Raw genomic sequence first — 25745 nt, forward strand, 5'->3', positions numbered from 1 at the left:
TTTCTTGAATGAGAAACCAGCAGTCCAGTGAGCAGAGCCGCAGTCCGACGCAGGAGGCAGGAAGCGTTGTGGCTCGTGTCGGGGCGCGAGACCGGTAGCCAGAGTCGGACGGCACTCCTCACAGCGCGCGGAGGCGAACGGGGAACCAGGTGAGCGAAGCACCCGGAGCGCGGTGCCGCGGTGCGGAGACGTCGGACCTGCGGGCGAGCGGGCGAGGGGAGACCCTGGGAGTTGAGGGGAGGATGAGGAGGAAGGGGCGCGAGACAAGGGGGGCGGTTGGGGCGTCCGCCGCGCGCGGCTGCGGCCGTTGAACGCCATAGCGCATGCGCAAGGCGTGGGGGGGGGGGGCGGTAGCTGTTGGCGCGCTGGGCTTGTTCCCGCTTCCGGGAGTGGGCTGTCATGGCGGCTAGCGGGTCGAGCCTGACTTGGGGAGAAGGTCTGTCTGTCAGAGGAGACCCCCTAGTCGTTTGGGGAGGGACTCTGGGGGCCGGGCGCCAGGGTCTGGAGTTGCGGTGGGAGAATCCCGACCTTGTAGACGCGTTAGGCTTCTCCGAGTCGAGGGACTTGCCCTCCCCCACCCTGCTGTGCTGTTGCTATATGGTTAGATGGTTAGGGGATTTGGACTTCCAGAGATTTAGAATAAAACAGATGTCACCGAGGCAAACCCTGAAGTGGAAGTCTTCCCTGGGGCACTTGAGAATGAATGGGTACCGTGAGCTAGTCTGAATTGTCACTTTCCGGGTGTCCGCTTTCGAGTTGGTCTGTTCCGGGGGCCGCAGCAGTCGCAGCCCACCCGGGTGGGACAAACACCCCTCCCCCAGTTCCCTCCCCGTCTCATTTGTTTTGAGTTTTAGAGCCCATGTAGCCACTTCCTAGAGAATTTTGTGCCTCCAACTCAGGCTGTCCCTGAATCTGTCCCCTGTAAGAACAAAAAGACTTCACTTGACGTTTGTGTTTGTTTTGACTGCACCGTCCCCTCTTGGCCACCCAGGTTTGGAGCTCAGGGTAGGCGGCTCTGAGCGGTTATCTGCCCAGGGATTGCCCAGGAGATGGTCCTGCCCTGTTGAGTGTGCCATTTTGTTGTTCCCTCATACCACCCCCACCCAGGTTAATCCTCTCTCCTGGTGACTGGTTTTCCCCGTGGCTGGTCTCATTCCCCGCTCGTCTTCTCCTCTAGAGCAAGTTGCTCTTGGGCCATTACTCCCCTCAGAAACCTCCTTAGTGATTCCCTGTTGCTTCGCAGATAAAGTATGAGTGCCCTCGATCAGACCGGCTTTCCAAGCTTCCTCCTCTGCCTCTGCTTCAGCCAGTCTTGCTCTCCATTCCCCAAAAGGGCGTGGTGCTTTGGAACCGACCTTTCCTGGCTCCTCCCCTTTTCTCGGCTGCCTGGGAAATAGCCCCTTCCTGTTCAGGTTGCCTTTTTCAGCAATCAGATGAGGGCATATGCTGGCTTTAGCCCCCAAGTTCTGCCTGAAGGCCTCGATTTTAATTTTATTCATTGGGCCTTTGCGTGTGAGTGCTTATCTGTTTTAGGCTCTGGGCTGGGCCAAAGGGCTGGCAGGCATGACCTGAACAAGGGTGCTTTTTTAGCTGGGGCCTGCCAGAAATGTCCTTCTGGAGCAAGAGTCCTGAAGAAAGCGGGGGGACTCACGGCCACTGCCGGCAGTGGGCATGGCAGGTGCGAAGGGGCTGAGGCATGCGTGAGGGGCACAGCAGCAAGGCCGGTGAGTGGGGGTGACGGAGGAGATGAGGTTCGAACGTGGTGTGTGTGTGGGGGGGGTCAGTTTGTGTCGGGCCCGGTAGGTCAGGCTGAGGGCCCCTGAGTTTTATTCTGAGCCCAGTAGGAGCCTGTGGGGGATTTTGAGCATTTTCCGACTTCGCTTTTAGTGGGCTCCTACTGGCTTTTGTGGGGAGAGACGATGGAGGGGGGTGGAAAACAGGGAGACTGTGGGCCTCATCCAGGCAGGAGATGATGGCGCCCCCAGAGCCACCAACTGCCAACGGACAGAGTGGCGGCCCCGCACAGGGGAGTGTTCCGCCACAAGCAGGAGTGAGGTGCTGATGCCTCCTGCAAAGTGGATGAAACGTGGTGAGTGAGCGAAGCCGGACAGGACAGATGGTTGCATATTGCATGTTGGTTCCAGGGAGAAACGGAAAGAAAGCAGGTTAACGGTTGCCCAGAGGACTGAGGGGGGAAGGATGAGAGGTAAAGGGTCTGGTCTTTTTCAAGACTGACTGAAATGGGTAACGAATCCAACTGTGGTGGTCGTTGAACTTATCCCGGACTGCATTAAAAATACTGAAAACTGGCTGTCTGACTCTGGATTTCGGCTCAGGTCATGATCTTGCAGTTCGTGAGATGGGGCCCCGAATGGGGCTCTGCTCTGGCAGCGTGGAGCCTGCTTGGGATCCTCTCTCTCTCTCTCTCTCTCTCTCTCTCTCTCTCTCTCTGCCCCTCCCCTGCTTGTGCACATGTGCTTTCTTGGTCTCAAAACTAGGAAGTTAAAAAAAATACCAAAAACCAATATATGGGACATTGAAAGTGGTGAACAATATACTATGTGAATATCTCAGTAAAGCTGTTCTAATTTTATTTTATTAAAAAATTTTTTTTTAATGTTTTTATTTTTTTTATTTTATTTATTTTTGAGAGAGAGAGACAAGAGCACGAGCAGGGGAGGGGCAGAGAGAGGAGGAGACACAGAATCCGAAGCAGGCTCCAGGCTCCGAGCCGTCAGCCCAGAGCCCGATGCAGGGCTCGAACTCACAAACCGCGAGATCCTGACCCGAGCTGAAGTCGGACGCTCAACCGACTGAGCCACCCAGGCGCCCCTAGCTGTTCTAATTCTAAAAAAGAAAGGTGGAGGTAGCTTGGGACCAGTGAGGTAGCAGGGGCAAGCAGTGGCCTAATTGTCCTGTTGGGATTTGTTGGCTGATTGGACAGGGGAGAGAGAGAGAGCCAGTGAGAGAATGAAATTGCCTCTTTTGAGAAGCAGGCCTGCAGGAAGGAACAGAGGGTTTTACTCTTGGGATTTTGAGTTCAGCCTCGAAGGGTCGATGTGGCAGAGGCAGTTGGGTAACGGAGTCTGTTGTTGAGGGAAGCTGTCACCCGATGGAGACACACGTTTGGGAGGCCTCTGCACAGAGGTGGTCAAAGCCCTGGGGCTGGATGAAGTCACAGAGAGAATGAGTGACAGGAGGGCCAGAAAGTGGGCCCAGGACCCTCCACATCCGGCTCAGGGAGAAGAGGGACTACTTCAGCATCCTCTCCGTCTAGACTGGAGGCTGGATGGAGTTGGGAGGGCAGAAGGCCATATTCTCACATTTGGGACCCTTGTAGCTTGCGCCCCGTAGGTCCTGTGCCCATACTGGATAAGGCAGGAAGGGAGCAAACTGTATTAATTCTCTTTACCATCTCCGCTTCGTTCTTAGCAGTTCTTAGCAGCCTGGGCGCGGTGGGAAGGCTGCTGATGACAGTACTTATTCCCCTGTGCAGACCACAAGTAGCGGGAGGAGCTGGGGCAGGGCGTGACCCTGCTCCTACAGACTCAGGTCTCTCCAGCGTTCTGGCAGCCACATCTCCGGGTCCCAGGGGTCCTATCCTGTGCAGGCCCGGTAGACTCTTTGCGGAGTGGTGGGGAGGGGGCCTCCTTTGGCTTAGGTGGCCTGAGCTTTATTAGAGTTTTCCTGGCGGCGGCCGCGTGCGGCAAACGCTTGGGGTAGGGGCTTGATGAGCGAGCGGGCAGACAAGGCTGCGGGTGGTTTGAGAGGGGTCTTGTGGAACGAGGTGTGCCGGGGACGATGCACAGGGATGCGAGAGCCATGGGGAAGTATGGGGATCTTACTGTGAGAGCAGAGGGAGGCCCTGGAGCCGGGGGGGGGGGGGTGTGTGCATGTGTGAGTGGGGCGGAGAGGGGCACGGGGAAAGCTGAGGGGGTGCAGGAGTGAAGGTGTGAGCGGGACAAGCTGAGGCTGGGAGGTGCTGCTCGGGAGGAGCGGGTGGGACTTTGTGCAGGAGTCTGTGGGGAGTGTGAGGGAGAGGGGTCAGAGCGCTGGCCCCGTCTTGGCTTCATCAGCTGTACCAGCTCGGAAGATGGCTCCGGTGCTTTGTTCCTCCTCGACCTGTGTCCGTAGACTGCAGCTGCTGGGCGGTCTTCTCCCTGGACGGGGGAGTTTTCTTTCTCAAACTCACTCGCTTCCCTCGACCCTTCCTCCCTCCTCTGTTGTCAGCGCCATGGCGGAACAGGATGTGGAAAATGAGCTTCTGGATTACGAGGAAGATGAAGAGCCCCAGGCTCCTCCAGAGAGCACTCCTGCTCCCCCCAAGAAAGACGTCAAGGGTTCCTACGTTTCCATCCACAGCTCTGGCTTCCGGGACTTTTTGCTGAAGCCGGAGCTTCTTAGGGCCATCGTGGACTGTGGCTTTGAGCATCCATCTGAGGGTATGCCTCCTGGGTTCTCCCTGCCAGGAACCTCCTCACCGCCCTCTCTGTGGCCTCCTCAGCCGCCTGGCCAGGAGCCTGCACAGAGGGAGCATCTGGTTTCTGGCCGCTCACACGTGCTCTCTCCCTCAGTCCAGCACGAGTGTATTCCCCAAGCCATCCTGGGCATGGATGTCCTGTGTCAGGCCAAGTCTGGGATGGGCAAGACGGCCGTCTTCGTGCTGGCCACCCTGCAGCAGATTGAGCCTGTCAACGGACAGGTAGGTGGTTGCCCTCCCTGCTGGGCCCGAGCTACATGAGGATTGCTAGCCACAGGTTCCCTTGTTAAAACTTCCTGGTGCTGCGTTCTCTTTGTGGGCTTTTATTTTATTTTTTTTAATTTTCAAAAAAAGCTTTTAATGTTTATTTTTGAGAGAGGGAGAGAGACAGGCAGGGTGCAAGCAGGGGAGGGGCAGAGAGGTAGGGAGATGCAGAATCCAAAGCAGGCTCCAGGCTCCAAGCTGTCAGCACAGACCCCGACACGGGGCTCGAACCCACAAACAGATCATGACCTGAGCCAAAGTCGGATACTTAACCGACTGAGCCATCCAGGTGCCCCTCTTTGTGGGCTTTTAAAATTAAGTACGGTACTTAGTTGTGACAAAATACTGCCCAAAAATGATAAGCCAAGAGGAGAAACTGAGAAGTGCCCACGATTTTATTCTCCAGATTTTCACAGCTGTTATTTGGTTATGTGCTTTTCTAGAGTGTGTGCGTATTTACCCAGGTGAGATTGTACCTAACGTTTCCTCTTAAGTGAATTTTGTTGGAGGAGAATCAAGGTGCATTCCGGTGTTGTTTTGTCACACAGGGACACACGCCCTCGGGCTGCATATGGGTGCACAAGCCCTTGTCTCCTTAGGGTCGATGGAGAGGGAGATTCAGTGGGAGGCTGTGGTGGTTGCAGCCCTTGGCGTCATGGGCCTGAAGGCAGGAGCCGCCTTTGGGTGGTCAGGAGCTGACCAGAGAGCAGACTCAGGAAGCTGTTGGTAGGGGCTGCCTCACCAGCTAGGTCTCACTGTGGATCCTGGCAGCAGGAGACAAGCCTCACTCACTAGCTGGGGGGACATAGGGAGTGAATGACAGGCGAAGGGTGGGGAGAAGCTAGAGCATCTGGACCGGACCTTCCAGCAGCCGGAGGTTTGGGGAGCAGCGTGGCAGGCACCCTCAAGGGGCCAGAGCCCGGAGGGCATGGGGCCCCCAGGGAGGGCACTAGAGTGGGCTCTGGCTGGGGTAGGACTTGGGACACTGCCTAAAGTGTCTGTCTTCCGCCTGCAGGTGACAGTGCTGGTCATGTGTCATACTCGGGAGCTGGCATTCCAGATTAGCAAGGAATATGAACGCTTCTCCAAGTACATGCCCAGCGTCAAGGTAAGTCCCTCAGGCTGGACGTACTGCGTGGTCTTCTGCAGTGTTGCTGCCCCGGCTGTAGCCCGGCCAGTGTTTACTAAGCTTGGCCGCGGTGGCTGCCTTTGAGGTTTGCGGTGGTTTAAATTCCTTAAAAGCCGGTTGAATTATGCATGGCCTCCGGAGGCCTGTGCCGGTCCCAGCTGTGGGGCTGCTTTCCACCGGAGTCCTGGCCAGACTCTCAGGCCACTCTGGTCACCAGGCACTAGGCCCGGGGGTGCTGCTGGAGCCTGAGCTGGCGGGGCCACGGGCCGGGTGGCCATCAGTTTGGAGCGAGTGTGAGCCTTCAGCCCTTAGACAGGTGAAGGGAACTTTCTCTCCTCCTACATAGGTGTCTGTGTTCTTCGGGGGCCTTTCCATCAAGAAGGATGAAGAGGTATTGAAGAAGAACTGTCCGCACGTCGTCGTGGGGACACCAGGCCGGATCCTGGCACTCGTACGGAACAGGAGCCTCAACCTGAAGAATGTGAAGCACTTTGTGCTGGACGAGTGCGACAAGATGCTGGAGCAGCTGGGTGAGTGGCCTGCTTGGGTCTAGGAGCTGCTGGAGGCCCACCCCGCCACGCCCCCCACCCCGCCATCCTTACAGCTCCCCTCCCCCCACCCAGACCTCAGAGCCAGGTGGGCCCTGTCAGGGCAGGCCGAAGGTTGCCCCAGGGCAGGGTCACGTGGGTGGCTGGCACACTGGCCTCTGTAGACGACTCCAGGGAGAGTTGTAGCCTCGGCACAGTGACCTGCCTCCGAGCCCGAGCTGAGTGAGTCCGGGCGTGTGTCCGTGCCAGCCCTCGGCATGCTGTGGCCTCGCCGCCCGTTGGGTTAGTTCCGGGCCCCTGCCTGCCCTCCGTGAGCCCCGCAGGGCCAGTGGGAGATGGGGCTTGTGTCCCGGGAGGCAGCTGCAGCTCTCACCCCAGCGGCTGTCTCTGCCTCAGGCTCCCCTCCCTGAAGCGTGGCTCGAGGCGCGCTGGCACGGCTGCTCCGCTCTGGCGGCGTGTAAGTGGATGGCAGCTCCTCCCGCGCCCGCCCCGAGTCCAGCCCCTCAGGCACCTGGGACTCGCCCCTCCCTCCACTCGGCTCACGCCGCCCTCGTCGTGGCGCTAACGACTCCCTGGCACAGGTTGGGAGGAGCTGGGGCTGGTCTCGGGTGGGGGTCGCCGCGCGGCAGGCGCTCACGCCCACCCATTTCTTGCCCTCCCCACCCAGACATGCGGCGGGACGTGCAGGAGATCTTCCGCCTGACGCCCCACGAGAAGCAGTGCATGATGTTCAGTGCCACCCTGAGCAAGGAGATCAGGCCCGTGTGCAGGAAGTTCATGCAAGACGTGAGTAGGGTGGGACGGCAGCCAGCCACGGCCTCGGCGCGGCACCTCTGGCCCTCCTCGGTTCCGTGTCCTGAGCCGCTGCTGCTCCGGGACGCCCACACTTGCCTCACCGCACAAGAATGCCGGGAGGCCCCGGAGCCTTCCTTCCCTCCTGTGTCTTGTCAGACTAGGAGCTGAGCTTGGTCTATACCTGAGTCAGAGCCGAGCTTAGATCAACGATTGGGAGAGAGGCATTTATCGGGGTACGCAGGCCCTCTGGGAAGCATCGCAACGTGGAGTCCTTCGCCGGAAGGTTCTAGGCAGGCAAGATGCCCAGAAGTAAGCCCCGCCTGCCCCTTCCTGCACAGCCCATGGAGGTGTTTGTAGACGATGAGACCAAGCTCACGCTACACGGACTCCAGCAGTACTACGTCAAGCTCAAGGACAGCGAGAAGAACCGCAAGCTGTTTGATCTCTTGGACGTGCTGGAGTTTAACCAGGTGACACCGCGTGGCTGTCCTGGGGTTCCGGGCCTTGGCGAGGCCGGCGCACGGGGGCTCTGGCCCTGACCGCCGCTTCTTGCCTCCCTGCCTCGCAGGTGGTGATCTTCGTGAAGTCGGTGCAGCGCTGCATGGCCCTGGCCCAGCTCCTTGTGGAGCAGAACTTCCCGGCCATCGCTATCCACAGGGGCATGGCGCAGGAGGAGCGGTGAGTGGGTGCCGCCCTCGGGCCCGCAGCAGGCCCCTCAGCCCCTCACGGGGAGTGCCACTCGGGAACCCCATGTCTAATGGCCGCCTCTTGTTCTTCCTGTGCCCAGCCTGTCACGCTATCAGCAGTTCAAAGACTTCCAGCGGCGGATCCTGGTGGCCACCAATCTGTTTGGTCGAGGGATGGACATTGAGCGAGTCAACATCGTCTTCAACTATGACATGCCCGAGGACTCGGACACCTACCTCCACCGAGTGAGTGCCTCCACGGAGCTGTTACCTCCCTCACGGCCCTCTCTCAGGGTGGGGGTGAGTGGGGATGTGGCCCTGCTTGTCCTCAGATCCCCATGTTGTGTCCCTGTGACCTGACCCCCCTGACCCCCTGCTCCTGTCACCCTGCAGGTGGCCCGTGCAGGACGTTTTGGGACCAAAGGTCTGGCCATCACTTTTGTGTCTGATGAGAATGATGCCAAAATCCTCAATGACGTTCAGGACAGGTTTGAAGTGAACGTAGCAGAACTTCCTGAAGAAATTGATATCTCTACATACAGTAAGTGTTGGGGGCGGGGCTGGGGGGGCTGGGCCCGGACAGGGACCCTCTTCCCCGTCTCACTGGCCTCCCCTCTGTGTGTCTTACAGTTGAGCAGAGCCGGTAACCACACGCCTGGTGGCCAGAGTCGCCCTGTTTCCTGAGTGCTGCTTCAAGTCCTCTTTCTAGGCACCAGTGGGGCTTCCCTTTTTACTGTTTAAAAGCTGTAGATTTGTGTAAGAGTAAAGTTTTATTACGGAAGTCTGTCTTCCACCCTGTGTGTTGCTCGGCTCTCAGCTTTTTTGGATGGAGCAGGCCTGGCCAGGGAGCTCCACAGCAATTTTCTGTATCAGTAGGACGTTTAATTTTATGTGTCGATGTTGAAAAGTTTATACAGATTAAAAACAACAACATACAACGTTAACAACTTTCCAAACAAGTGAGAGCCTTCTGCCTCCAGGAGCAGATGGGCTTCTGTACCGTGAGCCTCAGGCAGTGGGGCTGGGAGGGGCCCTGCTTTTCCCCCACCCTTGGCCTCAGTCGTAGCTTAACGGGGAGCTAGAGCCCCAGCACCCTGGCCTCTTGTTCTGTAGCAAAAACAGACGAGGGGGAAAGGGCCTGGCTGGGCACAGCGTCCTCAGTCTGACAGGCCTGGGGTAGCCGGGAAAGGCACTGCGGCCCTGGGCCAGACTCCTGCCCTCACCCTGGGTCCTGGCTGGGGTGGGGCAGGGAGGCAGCCAGCAGAAGCAGGCCCGGTGGGTCCAACTCTCCACTGGGCTGGGTGTTCTGGGCTTCCTGGGCTTTGGTGCCAGACTACAGCTGCTGCCCCCTGCTTTCTGTGGTGCACATGTGGGCCGAGGCAGGCTGACGGAGGGAGCAGAGGGGCGAGAGAGGAGGGGACCGTCTTTCAACACGTGCAAAAGCTGCTGAGGCCACAGGACCTCCTGGTCTGGTGGGAGCCGCGCTGTCACATGCCAGACTCCGAAGGTCTGTGGGCCTGGTAAGAAAGGTACACTGTGAGCACAGAACCTGGGCTGGGTGCCCTCTGGCCCAGCACCCCTACCCCAGGCTCAGCCCTTACCTGAGTCTGGTTGGATGAGGAGGTGGTGAACTCCGAGTACCTGTTCCCGGTGACCCAGCCGGCCCACTTCCGATACTCCTCCCTCACCTGTGGGGCCCAGGGCGCCAGGTTAGGGAAGGGGCAGGCCCCAGGCCGGTGGGGGGCCTGGTGCACCCCCCCCCCCCACACACAGCCCGGCCACAGCCCACCTTCTTGTTGAGCAGGCAGTGGAGGATGAAGAGGAAGAAGCCTTGCAGGCAGTTGAGGACGGTGAAGGTGTAGGACAGCACCCAGCTGTGTGGGTTAAAGAGGAACAGGCCGAAGACCCAGGTGCTGCCCAGCAGAAAGAGCTGAGCGACAGCTGTGATGGTCAGCACCCTGCAGAGAGGACAGCGTTGCAGTGGGGGAGGCCCCCCTCGAGCACCCTCTGCTCCCTGCCAGCCCCTTCCCTGCCCTCCACTCTCACCTGGCCTTCTTAAGTTTCTTCATGTCTGGGTTGATCTCAGAAAACTTCTGCGTGAGTTTCCAGACAGTAGTCACGAAGATGACAGCATTGAACTGGGTTGGGGGGAAAGTAGAACTGGCATTAGGGGGAATCCCTGGGACTGGGGGGGCGGGGAGAGCAGGCCCAGTGTGGCTGCTCTCCTCAGGTGTGGGGTGGGGGCAGCTACCAGAACGATGAAGATCACAGGTCCCAGGAAGCTCCAGAGGAAGCCATCTTTTGGGTCCAACCAGCAACTGGGTGGAAAGGGAGGGTCATGTCAGCTCCCCAGAGGGGAAGGACACTGGCCAGGACCGTGGTCCCCTGCCCTCCCATCGGACCGCTCCGCTGCACTCACTAGAGGGAGCGGCCGTAGCGCTCGTGTCTGACGGCCGCCGAGATGGCCACGATGAGCAGGGGCACCCCATAGCCGATCAGGTAGAGCCAGCACTTGTTCAGGCCCTGGCCGCGGAACACGCGCACCACCAGGAAGTAGAGCTCCAGTCCCTCGAGGCTCATCCAGCAGAAAGCGGCCAGGAAGCAGTAGTGCAACAGTCCGGCCACCAGGCGGCAGCGCAGCCCCACCTGCGGGGCGGGGGCGGGGGCGGGGCGACGTCAGTACGGGGCGGAGCCGCGCCCCGCCAGGGCCCTCGGGGCGGGCGGGGACGAACGGCCACAGCTCTGTTGTGCCGAGGACCTCGCGCGGGCGGAGCGGGCGGTGGCCACCCAGCCCCGGGACTGGACGGGGCTCTCCCCCTCCCGGGCCCCGCCGGCCTGGGGTTCTGGTGGAGGTGAGACGTTCCCACCGCCCCGGACCTCACCTGGCCGCCTTCGTTCTCGATGCCCGCCAGGAAGATGGCGGAGCCCACGAAGAGGCAGATGCAGAGATGCAGGTGCACGGTGGTGCGCGAGCCCTGGATGGGCCGCACCAGCAGGAAGGTGAGAATGCATAGCAGCAGGCAGACTAGCGACAGCGCTAGCCCCACCTTGGTGATCAGGGCCAGCCTCGGGTCCTAGATGCAGGATGGGGTGCGTGGGGCTCGGTCAGCGCCCTGAGCCCTTCCTGCCCTCCTTGCGGGCCCCACCACCCGGACCCATCAGGGGCCTGCCCTCCAGGTCTCTGGAGATCATGCACTCGCCTCCCCCCACATCCCCTGCCTTCAACGCTTGAACAGGCTTGCTTTGTGTCTCTTCCTAAACACCCACCACCCCGCGCAATGCACGCACACAACCACGGATGCACCAGGGATCCCAGTTCCTCCTGATGGGCCTCCCCGCGCTAAGCCTCAAGGCCACATTCTTGTTTCTAACACTGATGGTCCCACCTCTCTGACCCTCCTCGCTCATCTCAAGTTCTACGCCTCCTACACGTGGCCACCTCTATCAACTCGTTGAAACCCGCCTTTTTGTCCTTCCTGGGCTTTTGGCTTGGACCAGAGCCTTCCATACTCTGCGTGGCCCATTTCAATTAAATGCGTGGCCCAGCTTCTCTGTGTATCTCTGAAGCCACGTATAGAGCGTTGTACTCCCTTTGGAGCTTTTAACGATTATTTAACCACCGGTTCCAGATGGACAGTCAGAGGGGCGCTAGCCAGAGCAGTTGCTGGGTCCCAGGGAAGGGGCTGGGGGGCATGGGGTGGGACCACTGGGGCTGTGTGACCATACAGAACCAGCTGTCTGTCTCACCTAAGCCAGGCTTGCCACCTGTGGGCTTTTGAGGGCTGCTCACCTCTATGTCATAGTGGGCCATGAGGACGGCAAAGCTGCTCAGGTGGCTGCACTGGCACGTGGTGCTGTCATTACTGGTGCCCCGGGTCCAGCAGCCCGTGGTGTTCCAGTGCCCTCCGCCCCTGTCGTCACTCTTCCAGAATGCACACACCAGCCCCTGGCGCGGTCCGGGCGTCTCCATCTGCAGGCAGGCGGGAATGGTTGGAGAGGTTAGCCTGGAGCCCACTCTTGGGTCCTGGGCTTGGTTGAGCCCGAGGAGGGCTGTTTTTCATTTGACAGGTATTTACTGAGCGCCTCCTTTGCTGTGTCCCCTGGTCTCGCACACAATGAACAGGGCTGACACAAGTCCCTGCCCTTTTGGGCTCGGCATGCCAGTGGGGGAGACCGATGTAAATAATGAACCCGATAAGGAAACTAGATGGTGTGTTAGAAGATAGTAAGAGCTTTTAAAAAGAGAAACAGCATAGGGGAAGGTGGGGCATGATTACAGACTGTAATTTTAAATGAGGTCAAGGAAGACCTAAAAGAAGAGGTGACATTTGAACAAAGACTGGAACCAGGTAAAGGACTGAGTCACATGGGAGACAGTGTGTCTCACACAGAGGGCACAGCAAATGCAAAGGCCCTGAGGTCCGTTTGAGGAAGAAGCAGAGTAGGGAAATGAAGGCTGCAGAGGAACCCCTGTGACCCTGGCTAAGGAGTGAGCAGTAGGACTGATTCCTCCCCACCAGAGGACTCACAGGGTGGGAGAAGGCAAAGGTGACCGGGGAGTCAAGGTGCTCGGTGTTTGTGTTGCTCAGAAAGACCAAGTTGACGGCTGAGAGGAGCTTGTACTGGGCGCCACGGACAGGACCTTGGTGGAGATCTTTTAGCTTAGCTTTCGTCTCGGGGTCCAACTCCAAGGAGGCGTTGGCCAGCAATTCCTTCATTTTCCAGCTGGAGAGGATGCCCATCACGGTGGGGTCTGGGGGGTAGACAGGCCGGCTACTACCTTCTGCCCTTCCTCCTCCCACGCCTCATCCTCCCTCCCAGGATGTCTATTCAGGCCCTCCAGGATGCCATGATGCCTGGGATCCCTGGCAATAGGTCAGTTTCCAGGTGTTGCATATTTAGAACCTCAACCCTTGCCACATCCCAGCTCCTCCTCCCCTTTCCCACGGGAGTCCCCTCCGGATCCCCGCCGTTACCTGAGTCCCTGGCTGCGGTTGCCACAGCCCAGTCCAGCAGCATCCGTGCATGGCTCTGGCCTATGGTGGTGTATCCGTCCCCTTGCTCCTGGATCATCAGGGACAGCTCTGAGAAGAGAGGGGCAGTGATCGGGGGCTCTGGGTGCCGGATGAGGCCCCGGGCAGGGCGAGGTCTCACCTGTGTTCAAAGGGGAACGGTAGGTGAAGGAGGCTCCAGGCATGGCCTTGGCCAAGGTCCTCAGGACTCTTTCAAGCTCAGAGAGGAGGTGGGTGGCCATCTTGTGCCTTTCAGGCAGGGCCAAGGCGTCCAGGTCACTGGGGACTTCCAGCAGCTCATCCACTGACGTAATGAGGTTCTGGGGGGATGGGTGACAGCTGGTGGGTCACTGCCCCGCAAGGGCTGCCTGACTTCAACCCGCCTCTACCTAGGGGCACACTGCAGAACCACCTGGGGTTGCCTGGGGGACAGGCACGGGCTTCCTCCCAGGCTCTACACCTGCACTGACCAGCAGAATTGCCACAAGCCACACATGGCTATCCAGCACTCGAAATCTGGGTCCACGTTGAAATGGGAATAATTTTGAATCTGCTGGGTTAAATGCGATCTCCACATCAATTTCACTTGTTTACTTTTGTTTATTTTAATGTAGCTACTGGAAATTTTTATTTTTGTTTGCTTTTTTAATTAAAAATTTTTATATATATATATATTTAATTTTATTTTTTTAAATTTACATCCAATTTAGTTAGCATATATAATTTAAAAAAATTTTATAGCCATCTCTACACCCAGCATGGGGCTTGAACTCACAACCCCAAGACCAAGAGTGGCACGCCCTTCCGACTGAGCCAGTCAGGCGCCCCACTACTGGAAAATTTAAAATGACATGGGCTCACATATTTCTCCCCAGCTTAGCACATAGGCTAAACCTTAACACATCATGCTCACCGTGTGCCAGGCACCGTTCTTTCTTTGAGCTTTACTTCTTTTAGTTCACAGAAACCTTCAAACCCAACTGTGTAAAGCAGGCACTATTTTCAGACGAGGAGAATGAGGCCCAGAGAGGGGGACTCACTCGTCTGACGTCACACAGCAGAAAGTGGCAATCGGTGGGGCAGGGTGGGTGGGATGGGGGGGATTTGAGCCCTTGTGGCCTAAATAGGGAGGCGAAATTCTTGACTGCTGCATTCTGTTGGCATTCTGTGCCTCTCCAGTGTGCGTGTGTGCGTTTTAAGGGGTGTATGTATGTTTGTGTTTGTGCTCGTGTAACCCCTGCTTGGGCTGTCTCCACTCACACGGAAGCATCCCTCTGCCACCCCATGCTGTCCACGGGTCCCCCGCCCCCAGCACTTGCTCTTACCTGGATGGTGTCCTGAGCCAAGGCCGGCTTGAAGTCTCTGCGCAGAACTTGGACTTTTTTAAAGAAGTTGGAGAGTCTCTGGGAAGAGAGGAGAAGGGGCGGGTCAGAGAGCCTCGCGTATGTGTGTTGGGGTGGGGGTGGGGGGAGCTTGGGGAAATTGGGGGAATTAGGCGGGCGGCACAGAGGGATTACTGCCTCCTGGTCCCTGCTGGGGCCACCCACCTGGCTCTTGATTCCAGGGGGTTCGGTCCAGGCAGGGAAGGACATCTCTGCAGGCGATAAAACAGCCATTTATTAGGTGTGAGAGTGTCTGTGTGTGTGTTGGGATGGCGGCTGGGGTCAGGTCAGACCAGGTACCTTGACAGGTGGTGTTCATTTGCTTATTCTGGAATCCGGGTTTGAGCTCCCAGCCACGGCGGCAGCGGCACCTGTATGAGCCCACGGTGTTGACGCAGACTGTGGAGTTGTGGCACACAGGCGGCCGGAAGCTGCACTCGTCCACATCTGGGGACACAAAGATGGGACTCGGGCCCTTCTCCTTCTGTGTCCCGCCCCCTTTCCCCATATTAGTACCTCCCACCTTGGCTGGAGGTGACGTCCCCTGCCGACCCCACATCCTGGTGATGCAGGAGTTATGGGAAGTGTGGGGAGGCCTGACACATAGCACGTGAGCCCTGTACAGATGTGCAGGTTGTGAACTATTGAAACACCTTTGTCCCAGTTGGTAATTAGCTGCCGCCTGGGGTCTCCAAGGAGCCTGCTCCTCAGTACCCCGGCTCCTTCCCCAGGATCCCCGCCCCCCCCCCCCCCCCCCAGATCTTTTCCCATCGAGCCTCAAGAGAATTAACGCTTGGCACAGCAGGGCACCGCCAGCATTCATTCTGCTTGGGTGGTGTGGGTGCCACTGAATATGCATGCAATCAGCTGTTCTGAGTGTGGGTCTCCAGGATGTGGCATCTGAGCTCTGGACCTTCACAGACGGTGTTGTTTGGGCCATTGGGGGACCCAGGAATGGGCTTCCAGCCAGGGCGGCAGCGGCACTCATAGCTCCCAATGTTGTTGAGGCAGTGGGTGGTGTTGTGGCACGGGTTTTGCCCCGAGGTACATTCATTCACATCTGAGGACAAAGCCAGAGGGTCAGGGTCCCCTCCACTGGCTGCACCCACCTCTCACTGCCCGGCATCAGGGACCCTGCTGTTATTGCACGTGCTGCCCCCTGGTGACCTTCAACCTCAATCTCAGTGCACCTTATGATGGCCTCCCTGCAAGATGGGCGTGGCAGGGACCATGGTCCCCGGTTTACAGGCTGTGAAACCAGGGGGGAAACTGAGTCATGGGGACCGCACTTTCTTTCCAAGGACTCTCAGCTACTCCCTCCCCAGCTCTGGCCCAGGCTCCCTTTTCAGGAACTGGAAGCGACACCCTCCCCCTGCTCCCAAGAGGCAGGTGAGGAAGGGGCGAGACCAGGGGATGCTCACAGAGGCGGGGGGCTCCACAAGGGAACCCCAGGCCCGGAAGGCCCTGCTACCTCCCCGCTCTGTGGTGGGCCTTCTGGGGAGGCAGATCCTTGGGCAGAGCAAAGCCCTAGTGTTTCAGGAACCCAAGGCTCTTCTCCCTGCTCCGTGGGCTGCGGGGTCCGCCTTGGCCCCGCCCCAGCTCCAGCGCAGCCTCACAGCGTCTTCCGGGGTCTCTACCTGAGCACACGTTTGGGTCGCTCAGGTTGAGCTCCAAGCCGGGTGGGCACCTGCAGGTGTAGTTGCCCTGGGTGTTGATGCAGATGCTGCGGCCTTTACAGAGTCTGGGTTTCCGCTGACATTTGTCCACGTCTGCAGGGGGAAGGAGAGGGCGTTGGAGGGCTGCCTGCAGCTGTTTCCTGGGATAGAAGCATCTGGAAGGCCCCCGCCGTCTCCTCCTCAGCGAGCGGGGGTGCCTTTTCTAATTCACATGGAGGCGTCCTAGGGGCGAAGCATGGTGGCCCAGATGTTCGGTTGTCCAGATGTGGCAGGAAGCAGCCTGAGTCCTCCCGTCTGCCTCTCTGGGTGGTTCCCAGCTGGGACAGGGACGCATGACCACCCGTGTCCCAGCCTGAGGACTTGGACAAGTCCAGGGTGGGCCTTCCTGGGAGCCGAGTGCCAGGGAAATGCTGCACACCAGACCAGGACCTGTCAGGGCTCCCAGCCACGGCCTTTACCCTGACTCCGCCAGGGTGGCCGCTTGCTGGCTGAATTCCCCTTGGAATCCCGGTCACCCTCAGGGGCCAGACGGCACGCTCCCATCCACGCTAACTCTGAGACTCCAGCTCCACGGAGATGAACAGGTCCCACACCCAAGCCAGGCCTTTAAAAGACGAGGCTTTGGGGCAGGGGCAGGGAGAGTAAGGATGGACGGTGGGCGCCAGGCTGGGGTGGACGGTGTTGCTGATGTCCAGTCGGGCGGCCTTGGAACAGTGAAGATGCCTTTTTCCCATGAGGGCATTCCCTAGACTGGCAGGAAGCGGTGAGGATCCACGTCTGAGGGAGGCCAGCAGCAGGCGAGGACTGGAGCAGGGAGCAGGTGCTGATGGGCGAGGCATGGCAGATGATTGTGTCTTCTCGGCCCTTGGGCTCCCCCCAGGGGGGCAGACACTGGGCCCAGCCGAATGGGGCTCAGCCTCTATCTTCTGTCCCTCAGGAGAGGGCTGGGCCTGGGGCAATGGTCCTGGATGACAGTCTCCCTTGTCATCTGGTCCAGAGGGGGAGCCTCTCGGTTCACCTGACTCTCCCAAGTGTGCAAATGGTGGGGGGTGGGGGAGGGCTGCTGTCACCTGGCCCACCCCAGACACAACATCCTCCGGGTCCTGGTCAGCCGGGCTGCCCTCAGGCCCCTGAACCAAAGTGCCTGGGGAGGGTGGGGACGGAGCCTTATGCGGGGAAATAGAGGAAGGCCCAGTGGTTGAGAAGGGGTGGGGGCGGTGGGGGCATCAGGAGGGGCCTTCTCCAGGCAGGATGCTGGCTAGGGCAGGGCTGGCCAGGGGCTGCGGGCCTGCCCTCAAATCTCCATCCTCCCGCCTTTTCGGATGGGGTCCCTGGGTCCATCATGGCCAAGGGTCTGAGAGGGCTGCTGATATGGCCAAGCCCGTGAGGGCTCTGGTGGGGGCAGGTCTTGGCCGGGCAGTTCCTGATGGTGGCCAAGAGGACGAATCTTGCCCTGGAACGCACCTCCTGTGAAGTATCTCGAATGCCACCTGCCTCTTGTTTTATGCAAATAAGGTGCCAGGGAGGCAGGGGGTACGTTCCAAACATCCAGAGGTGACCCTCTGTGGAGGGGCCTGAGCCGGGGGGGTTCAGAGAGGTGCGGGTCGCCAGGTAGGTGACAAGGACATCCTTTGATGCCTGGGGAGGGCGGGGCAAGGGGCCCGCAGAGCAGCCTGGGTCTCCCCTGCCTGTGGCCAGACGCACTGCCACGACATGGGTGATGCGTCCTCGGCTGCGACAGAGGCTGAGCCCTTCACAGAGCTGGGTCTTCAGCTGGCAGGTCCTGGGCCAAACCAGCAGAGACTATCCCTTCCCTGTCACCCAGCTTGAGGTCCGTGGCGGTCCCTCTCCCGTCTCTCGTTATGTGTCTACCCAGCCGCCTGACAGAGTCCCCGTCTCTCAGCCCTGGCCTGTTGTAACACAGCAATGCAGCCCCTCGATAACCACAAGCACCACAACAGTGGGTGGGTGGCATTGCCTGTCCAGGCACACTGGGTGGCATTCATGATCACCACGTGCAGTTGTGCAGGTTGCTCGGTGCACACAGGCATCTGGCCCGGGAGGCAAGTGGGAGTTGAAACCCGGCCCGCTCTCCATTCCCCAAACATGCTGTATTCACCTGGAAATGAGGGGCTTTTTCCATTTCCATTTCCATTTCACGCTCTGTCCTCTGGCGAGGCCACATGTCTGGGCCGCAAGAGTGACCCACAGGGGCCCCTCGGGACCAGCATTGCTGGGCTCCACGGAAGTGCAGGTGCCCCCTTCCCTCCCACCAGGGAGGCTCTGCAGCCCTCTGTCTGCTTGCAGGGCAGGAAGGGGCTGGGACCAAGGCTGTGGGCTCTTCTCTCCACAGTGGCTGGCGGGGGCGGGGGGGGGGGGGGCCTTGGACCCTCCTTAGAGTCCTCTGGACCCTCAGCTCTGCCCCGTCCTCACCTCACTTCTGCGCTCCTCCCCTCCTGTCTCTGTATTCTACACTAACCCCCTGTGGCCACTGCTGCCCCCCACCCCCAGCCCCCTGAGGATGCCCGAAGCCCCTTCCGCTGCCTGCTGTTCTCCCTGGAAGGGGGGCAAAGCCTGGTGATGCGCGGAGGCTGGCTTCTGGGCCTGAATGGTGTCCTCACTGTGCAAGACCACGGCAAGAGATGGGATTACAGTGGGGTCTCTGTGCCCACCCTGGGCACAGGCCCTGGGGACGCCCTTCCGGAGAGGGTGCATCAGATCATAAAACCCAGCAGCCACCACTGTTCTGTGCTTTGCTGCCTCCCTTCCTGGCAATTCCATGAGGCAAGCGCCATTGTCACCCCCCCCTTTTTTTTTACAGATGGGTAAACTGAGGCACAGAGAGGCGGGATCACTTGTCCAAGGTCCCCCAGTTAACAAAAGGCAAATCTGCTTTTGTTTTTATGTGTAAAAACTAGAGATTCTTTTTTTTTTTTTTTTTCTTAACACAAAATCACGATAATATCACATCTTGCGCATTAACGGTGATTTCTGAGTAAGTATCCTGGCCAGGGTCACACACACAGCTATGAAGTGGCAAAGCCAGGATTCAGGCCCTTGTCCCTCCTGCTACCCCGCCTCTCTGTGCTGGTGGCCCTGGAACAGACATACCTGTCCCAACTCATCCCGCCCCCGGGATGCTTTAGCAATGGCTCTGGTCACCCCAAACCTCGTAGATAGGGAGATGGAAGGTGTGAGGTGGTTCTTACCTTGACATGTGTTCTCACTCTCATTCCTGAACGTTTTTGCCCCAGAAGCAAGCTGGTATCCGGGGCTGCATTCGCAGTGGTAGCTCCCTTCTGTGTTCTGGCAGTCTGCAAATTTTCCACAGGACACTGCCAAGGGTGGCCCACACTCATTGATGTCTGGAACACAACAGGACAAAGGGTCACCTCCCAAACGCATGAGTTCCTGTGGGGAAGAGATCCCTACCCCCGGCCTGACTCCCCAGCATGGGGCCCCACGCTTCATCAGTGTTTTTTAAGAAATGATTAGACCCTTGAGCTCTACTGCAGAGGCTGGGCTGCAGCTGGAGCAAGCCGTTCCTGAAGCCTACACATTCAGCTCTGCTCTTCTCTGCCTTCTGGCTGGCAGCCCAGATTTGAGCACAGCAGGGAGTGCTGAGATGCGGGGTGGGCGGCATCTCAGCATCTTCCTCCCAGTCCTGGAAGGGCAAACTGGAGCATAGACTCCAGGGGTCCTGGAGACCCAGCTCCTCTCTCTCCAGTTTGTTCACTTCTTATTTCCCACCTTTATATCTTTTCCCTTCTCTTTTCTGTGCCCTTGATAAGAGTCCTAAGGCCAAAGGCAGAGACCCCAACCGCCACTCACATCTCCCATGGGCACTGGGCTATGCCTCACCATCTCCATGCCCCACCCCCCCACCCCCCACCCCAGGCCCCTGTACCATCACAATTCTCCAAGCGGTTGGTGAAGATGTCCCCAGATAAAGAAGTGAACCCCGGAGAGCAGCGACAGGCCGTGGCGTTGACACATCTGGAGTTCAGGGGGCACCAGCGAGCACAGTCTGTGGGGATGGTGACCACAGTTGGAAGGTGAGGTCTGAGCCAGGTGCTGGGGAGTTGGCGGGGGGCGGGGCAGGATCATCTCCAAAGTTGGGGTTGCTGGGAGGGGCGGCCCTGGCCTTCCCCCTGCATCAGACCTCTCCTGCCTCGGCTGTGGGGGTCCAGGGCCCCCTCCCCAGGCTGTGGCTGTGGCTGACTTTGCCGCAGACTCACCACTGGTTTTCTGGGATTCAGCTTCGAACAGGGTCCGCAAGACACACAGCACTGGAACAGAGACAGAGGGTGTGTGTTGTTGGGGGGTTGCGGAGGGGACCCCAGAGCAAGGAAGGAATGATGGGGGCCTGAGGGTGACACATCTGAGGGCAGGGGGCTGCTGAGCGCTCCCAGGCTTGGGCTCTGTCCATCGCCTAATGAGAGAGCGGGCAGCCCTCCCTGGACTCCAACAACCACGGCCGGAGTGTCTGCGATCTGTCGTCTGGGGATGGGTTTCGGACAGGGTGGGGAAGGGACCCAGCTGCGGCAACAGTTCAGTTGGCGACAGGTGGCCTTGGTTCAAATCCCAGACATTGTTCCGGTTGCCTCACTTTTCGGTGCCTCAGTTTCCCCATCTGCAGAATGGGGATGTTAATTGGCAACATTTCTTGGAGGCGTGTGAGAATCAGGCTCGTGGATACTGCCTGGTGTGTCCAAGTTTTACCATCGTTATTCCTTCCTATACCAGTGAAGGGGTTGGACCAGGTGTTCGAATCTCTGATGCTCCAGCCCCCACACCCTGGCTCAGGGACACAGGTGCACGCACACCACACCCACATCTGTCAGCCCAACGACCGGCTTGGGACCCAGTGGTGACATTTCACCCCAGGCTCCCTGCACACAGGAAGACGCTGTGGGCTCAGTGTGGGGGGTGGTGCTTGTCTCCCGCCGTTCCTGCTGTTCAGGGGGACCCTATTCCCACGGCATGTGTTTGGGGGTCCTCCTCAAGTCAACAGGGGCTCTAGAGACAGGGAGCTCCTTGTTCACCAGTGAGAGAGACAAGGAGATCGTGATGGAAGAGAAGGAGAGGGGGCGGGGGGAGAGACAGGGAGAAAGGGAACAGGACAGGTGGAGGGAGAGAATCAGGCAGAAGTTAAGGCTGTGCTAGAAAGAGATGGACAGAAATCAGGAACTTACGGAAAGAGAGAGACTGAGATGGCAGAGATTGGACAGAGAGACAGAAATGGAGAGATTGAGAGCAAGATAGGGAGACAGATACAACTAGAAAGGGGGGTGAATGGAAACGGGAAGGGAGGGAGGGCGGAGGGTGCTTCAGCAGCAGGTGGGGGCCTGGGAAGGGCTGGGGGAGACCTCCACTCCCTGCCAGGCTAGGAATGCTGGCGAAGCTGGGGAGACCCCGATTATCCAGGGAGACCCAAAGTGGGGTGGTGGGTGGGGGGATGGAGACGGGGAGGGAGGGAGGAAAGGAGGGCATGAGTCACTTCCTGGGCCGAGGGGAAGGGATGAGTCACATTGTGTTGCCCCTGGATGGGGCTCCTAGGGGAATTCTGGGGTCCGTCGTTGTGAGCACAGTTGGAAGGGCTGCAGCGGGTGCAGATGGGAAGGTGCCCTGACCCCTCAGTTCCTGTGTCCAGACTTGATACCGCTTAGGCCAAGTGGAGCCAGAGGACCCCCCCCCCCCCCCCCCGCCTCAGGGCCCTCGAGTCAGAGTAAACTGAGGCTAGAATGCCCTTCCCCTCCCTCTAACGAGGATTCCTTCCTCTCTTCCTCCTCTCTGGCCACAGGGCTTGGCTAATTCCCCCCTCGGCCAGGACCCAGTTCCTCTTTGCAAGACAGACCACAAAATGACCCTCCCTGGCAGTATGGGCCGTGGCTGATCTGTTCCCAGCTCCCAAAGCCCCAAGTAGCCACTGTCATGCTCAGAAATGCCCTGGCAGGTTCCAGTTCCATCCATTCTATAGATGGACAAACAAGGCTTGGAGCCCAGAAAAAGCTCAGGAAGAATCTGGTGGAAAAAGAGGGGCCAAGGAAGGTGGGATTGAGCTCAAGTTCCCAGACCCTGGCATGGAGGGGTCCTTTGCACCCCAAAACCTCCACTGGGGCCTGGGCGGGGCTCCTCCCCAACCACCAAGCCTGCTGGGCCAGGCCGGCTCCATCTGGGGCCTTGGAAGTCACCCAAACAGGAGCTGGGAGAGGAGCTGCTGGTCATCCCCTCTCTGTCCCATCTGGTTTGCATTGCAGGCAATTCTTGCTTCGGGACCCTGGGGTGGGGCCGGGGCAGTCACTCTCTTGCTCCTCCCGCTAAGGAAACCCCCCAGCCCGTACGTCTGACCCGCCAGTGTCCAACCCAGAAGAAAATAATAACAAATTAAAATAAAAAACTAAAGTACTGTTTGCTTAATTCTTAACTGTGAACTCCACTCCCTGCCAGGAATAGTTTGGGCACAAACTCACTCAGTCCTTAACTCTGTAAAGTGAAGACCAGACTCACCCCATTTTCCTGATGTGGAAAGTGAGGCTCAGGGGCTCTGTGCGTGGCCCCAGTGACCCACCCCCCCCCATCAGTTGTGTCCCACTTAGACTCCTGTCCCTTGCTCCGGAGGAGAGCAGGGGTAGGGGTGTTGGGGGAGGACCTGAGCTCACGCCTGGCACCCTGGGCCAGCACAGGGAACCCCCCTGTCCCTGTGGCCCAGGGAAGCTCTGGTCTGGGCACCCCCAGTGTCATTTCTTCACTCTCTTTGTTGCCTGGTTGCTCAGGCAACGAGCTGCCGATAACCGTTAAAGCCACCCTGGGTGGGGCGGGAAGGGAGGCAGGGTGGGGGTGGGAGGACGCTACAGTAAAATCAAGTTCAAACCCCTAGCGGGCAAAATTCCTTCAACTCACAGGGGAGTCCTGGCTGGGACTGGGGGAGCAAGAATGGGGTCTCTGGGGCTCCCCCTGTCACTGAGATAGTGGGGGACATGTTGGGAGTGCCCCCCACCCCGCATTAGAGGGGTTCTGGCTCCCAGGTCCCCAGCACTGCCCATGCCCTATATTAAAAGCAGTTGCCTACAGGGCCCCGGCACTTACTTTTTGCCCCCTTCCTTTCCCCATGCCTCAGTTTTCCCTCTTAAGGAGCAGCCTCCAAAGTGTCTCTGGGACAGAGCTTAGAGATCCCTCTGAGTGGGAGTGGGGGGTCCCAGAGCACCTTGGGAGTCTCTGCCAGGGCAGGGGGGTGCCTGGGCACTGCCAGCCCCTCTCTCCATGTGCCCGCCTGGCCATGTGGCTTCTTCCTGTGCCGCGGGCCCCCCCCGCCCCAAGCTGCCAGCCACACCTTCCCTTTCTCCACGGTGAAGGGAGTGTCAAGGCTCCAAGGGGTGCTTTCCGCAGCCCCCTCGTCCCTCCCGGGGGGGTCCCCAAATTCTCACCGTAAAGGAGGAAAAAGACGCTGTGGCCGGTGCCTCCCATGGTCTGAACCCGGGGCCGGGGGAAGCAGAGGACGGGCAGGGCAGGCTGGTGTCCCCAGGCTGGGCAGCTGCGTGGTGTCCCGGGGCTGGCCCAGCCTTTATTAAGGGGGGGGAGGACAGCCGCTGGCCCAGGGCCCTCCCCGGAACTGGCGGGGCAGCTGGAAGCCAACAGGAAAATGCAGTAAAAACACAGATCCAGGGGCGTAGCACGGGCTCTCTCTCTCCTCTCTCTCTCTCTCTCTCTCTCTCTCTCACACACACACACACACACACACACACACAACCTGCCCGCAAATCCTCTGTCTGCTTTTCCACCATTTGAGCGGCTGACAAACTCTGGCCCCGTGTGTGTGCACTGGGCGTATCCAAGGGGAAAGTGGGGATGTGTGGGCAGGAGTGGGGAGGGAGTCTTGCCCAGGGCCCCCTGGCTTTTCGAAATAGCTTGGGGCTCCCGAGTTGGGCATGGCCCTGTGCTCACTGCCTTGCCATGCCCGGGTCCCCAGTGTCGCATCGAAGCCAACCATAACCCCCATCCCTGTTTTCCAGGTGAGGAAACAGGTCCAGAGAGTCCAGAGTCCCACGGGAGCTGGAGAGGCCCGAAGGGGCCCCTCATGGGTGCTAGGCCGGCACCAAGAAGAGAAACGGCAGAGCCTCCGGGCCTCCATGCTTCCAGAGCTGGCCTTTCTGGGCCAGTGCTTACCTTGGTGGGAAACTTGTATTTCAGGGGCTTCTGGGCAGCAACAGGGAATCACAAGATAGAAGAGTTGTTTTCTTTCCTAATAAGTCACATGACTGGCTTGTCTCTTGAGGCGTCTAATAATTTTTTAAAAACGCTATTATTTATAAAGTGCTTCTTCATCTCAGCCAGGCCTGATTCTCCTAGAATTATCTATGCATCTGTTTGAGTTCTTTCACTTTGCAAAGCACCTGCAAGGCAGGCGGGACTATGATTCCTAATTTACGGAGGGGGAGACTGAGGCACGGGTAAAAAGGGGCTGAGCAGAGACGCATATGCGGGCAGCCTAGTCCCTCCAGTCCCTGACAGAGCTCCAGAGGTCCAGAAGAAAGTCTCTACTGGGTGCTAATTTGTCTTTAACACCTGGCGCCCCTGGGGCCCTGGGGTTGGGGGGGGGGGGAGGGGGCAGTATCCACCTGGAGGCCAACCAAAGGGTTTTGCAACTAGGATGTCAATCTAAAGTTTCCTTTTTAATGTTTCTTTTTTCTTTCCTTTTTTTTTTTTTTTTTTTTTTTTAATGTTTCGTTTTGAGAGAGAGTGAGAGCAGGGGAGGGGCAGCAGAAGGGCAGGTCAGGGGACAGAGGATCCGAAGCAGGCTCTTTGCTGACAGCAGCTAGCCTGATGTGGGGTTCTAACTCACGAACCTGAACCAAAGTCAGACGCTCAACGGACCCAACCACCCAGGCGCCCCTCAAGTTACCTTTTTTTTTTTTTTTTTAATTTTTTTTTTTCAACGTTTATTTATTTTTGGGACAGAGAGAGACAGAGCATGAACGGGGGAGGGGCAGAGAGAGAGGGAGACACAGAATCGGAAACAGGCTCCAGGCTCCGAGCCATCAGCCCAGAGCCCGACGCAGGGCTCGAACTCACGGACCGCGAGATCGTGGCCTGGCTGAAGTCGGACGCTCAACCGACTGCGCCACCCAGGCGCCCCTCAAGTTACCTTTTTGAATGAGTGGTTTCAGGGCTGCAAAAGTGTCGAAGATTAAAGAAAATAGGAAGTGCAGGATAGGTCGAAAGGGAAGGATAGTTGGTCATGGAAAAAAAAAAGGTCACCAATGGCTGAAGGCAGAGAAGCATTATCCCAGAGATGCTGGAGCACCTCCGCCCCGGGAGTTAACCCCTTCCGGCGCTCTCCCTCCCCTCCCCCACTGTCCCTTTGTCTTGGGTCGGGCCTGGGAAGGCTTCTGCCGCAGGCACCCAAGGGGCTTGGAGGCAGAAGAGGACCTGGCTGGAGGCTGGGAGGGGAGGGGGCCAGACCAGGTCTGGAGTGGATTTGGGGCTTTTTCCCAGAATCTGGAAACCAACCTCAGGGCTGGACATCACCTCCCCACAGGCCTGCAGGCCAGACAGCTGGGTATCTGGAGAAGCTGGGGTTTGGGGGTTCCTGCCTGGGGGAGGCGGCAGGTATTGTCCCCACACCCATCCTCGTCCTCGGGGACCATCTATTCTTTGGGCTTTTCCTCCCTGGTATGTGTCTTGGGAACTTGGAGCAGGCCTGACCTCCCTGGGACTCAGTTTTTTTTGTCTGGTGAATGGGATCAAAATGCCTGCCAACTGGCCTCACAGAA

At 58.6% G+C, this 25745-nt stretch overlaps 2 protein-coding genes and 1 long non-coding RNA gene across 6 annotated transcripts; 2 read left to right on the forward strand and 1 right to left on the reverse strand.

Annotated features, from left to right (window-relative positions):
* On the forward strand, positions 1 to 8683 carry DDX39A (DExD-box helicase 39A). Of its 2 annotated transcripts, none has more exons than XM_086698870.1 (11): positions 1 to 149; positions 4231 to 4442; positions 4575 to 4702; positions 5760 to 5852; positions 6220 to 6403; positions 7089 to 7207; positions 7555 to 7686; positions 7785 to 7894; positions 8004 to 8148; positions 8296 to 8443; positions 8533 to 8683. In XM_086698870.1, the coding sequence occupies exons 2-11, from the start codon at positions 4235 to 4237 to the stop codon at positions 8547 to 8549; spliced, it is 1284 nt and encodes a 427-aa protein (XP_086554996.1). In that variant the 5' UTR covers positions 1 to 149; positions 4231 to 4234; the 3' UTR covers positions 8550 to 8683. The 2 variants fall into 2 exon arrangements, with proteins under 2 accessions (XP_086554996.1, XP_086554997.1); XM_086698871.1 differs by lacking the exon at positions 1 to 149 and adding an exon at positions 413 to 436.
* A 79-nt stretch (positions 8684 to 8762) lies between these two features.
* Positions 8763 to 23563, reverse strand: ADGRE5 (adhesion G protein-coupled receptor E5). Of its 3 annotated transcripts, XM_086698862.1 has the most exons (20): positions 23400 to 23559; positions 20211 to 20261; positions 19880 to 19999; positions 19182 to 19337; positions 15934 to 16065; positions 15210 to 15356; positions 14597 to 14743; positions 14462 to 14508; positions 14240 to 14317; positions 13057 to 13234; positions 12879 to 12986; positions 12432 to 12655; positions 11693 to 11872; positions 10785 to 10976; positions 10322 to 10548; positions 10154 to 10220; positions 9949 to 10040; positions 9692 to 9860; positions 9504 to 9590; positions 8763 to 9419 (listed from the first exon to the last, which is right to left on the reverse strand). In XM_086698862.1, exons 1-20 carry the CDS (start codon positions 23437 to 23439, stop codon positions 9390 to 9392), a joined length of 2472 nt encoding a protein of 823 aa, XP_086554988.1. In that variant the 5' UTR covers positions 23440 to 23559; the 3' UTR covers positions 8763 to 9389. The 3 variants fall into 3 exon arrangements, with proteins under 3 accessions (XP_086554988.1, XP_086554989.1, XP_086554990.1); XM_086698863.1 differs by lacking the exon at positions 15934 to 16065 and having other exon boundaries at positions 23400 to 23562; XM_086698864.1 differs by lacking the exons at positions 15210 to 15356; positions 15934 to 16065 and having other exon boundaries at positions 23400 to 23563.
* LOC147583731 (uncharacterized) lies at positions 19913 to 24301 on the forward strand. The gene is made up of 2 exons (XR_015248500.1): positions 19913 to 20027; positions 23985 to 24301. It is a non-coding gene; the product is annotated as an uncharacterized LOC147583731 (long non-coding RNA).
* Positions 24302 to 25745: the final 1444 nt, after the last annotated feature.

The sequence above is a fragment of the Puma concolor genome, chromosome A2 (genome assembly GCF_028749965.1).
Source record: "Puma concolor isolate L17-30 chromosome A2, mPumCon1.1.hap2, whole genome shotgun sequence".
In the NCBI taxonomy this organism is placed as follows: Eukaryota; Metazoa; Chordata; class Mammalia; order Carnivora; family Felidae; genus Puma; species Puma concolor.

Excerpts from the sequence above, each read along its gene's own strand:
- ADGRE5 (XM_086698862.1), bottom strand. The coding sequence starts at position 23,439 with ATGGGAGGCACCGGCCACAGCGTCTTTTTCCTCCTTTACG. Across the intron at positions 11,873-12,431 it reads CCTTTGCCTTCTCCCACCCT|ATGGAGACGCCCGGACCGCG; the intron begins GTGAGTCCTCTG and ends GCCTGCCTGCAG. Across the intron at positions 9,591-9,691 it reads ACTGCCTGCTCAACAAGAAG|GTGAGGGAGGAGTATCGGAA; the intron begins GTGGGCTGTGGC and ends TGGGCCCCACAG.
- DDX39A (XM_086698870.1), top strand. The coding sequence starts at position 4,235 with ATGGCGGAACAGGATGTGGAAAATGAGCTTCTGGATTACGAGGAAGAT. Across the intron at positions 5,853-6,219 it reads AGTACATGCCCAGCGTCAAG|GTGTCTGTGTTCTTCGGGGG; the intron begins GTAAGTCCCTCA and ends CCTCCTACATAG. Across the intron at positions 7,208-7,554 it reads GCAGGAAGTTCATGCAAGAC|CCCATGGAGGTGTTTGTAGA; the intron begins GTGAGTAGGGTG and ends CTTCCTGCACAG.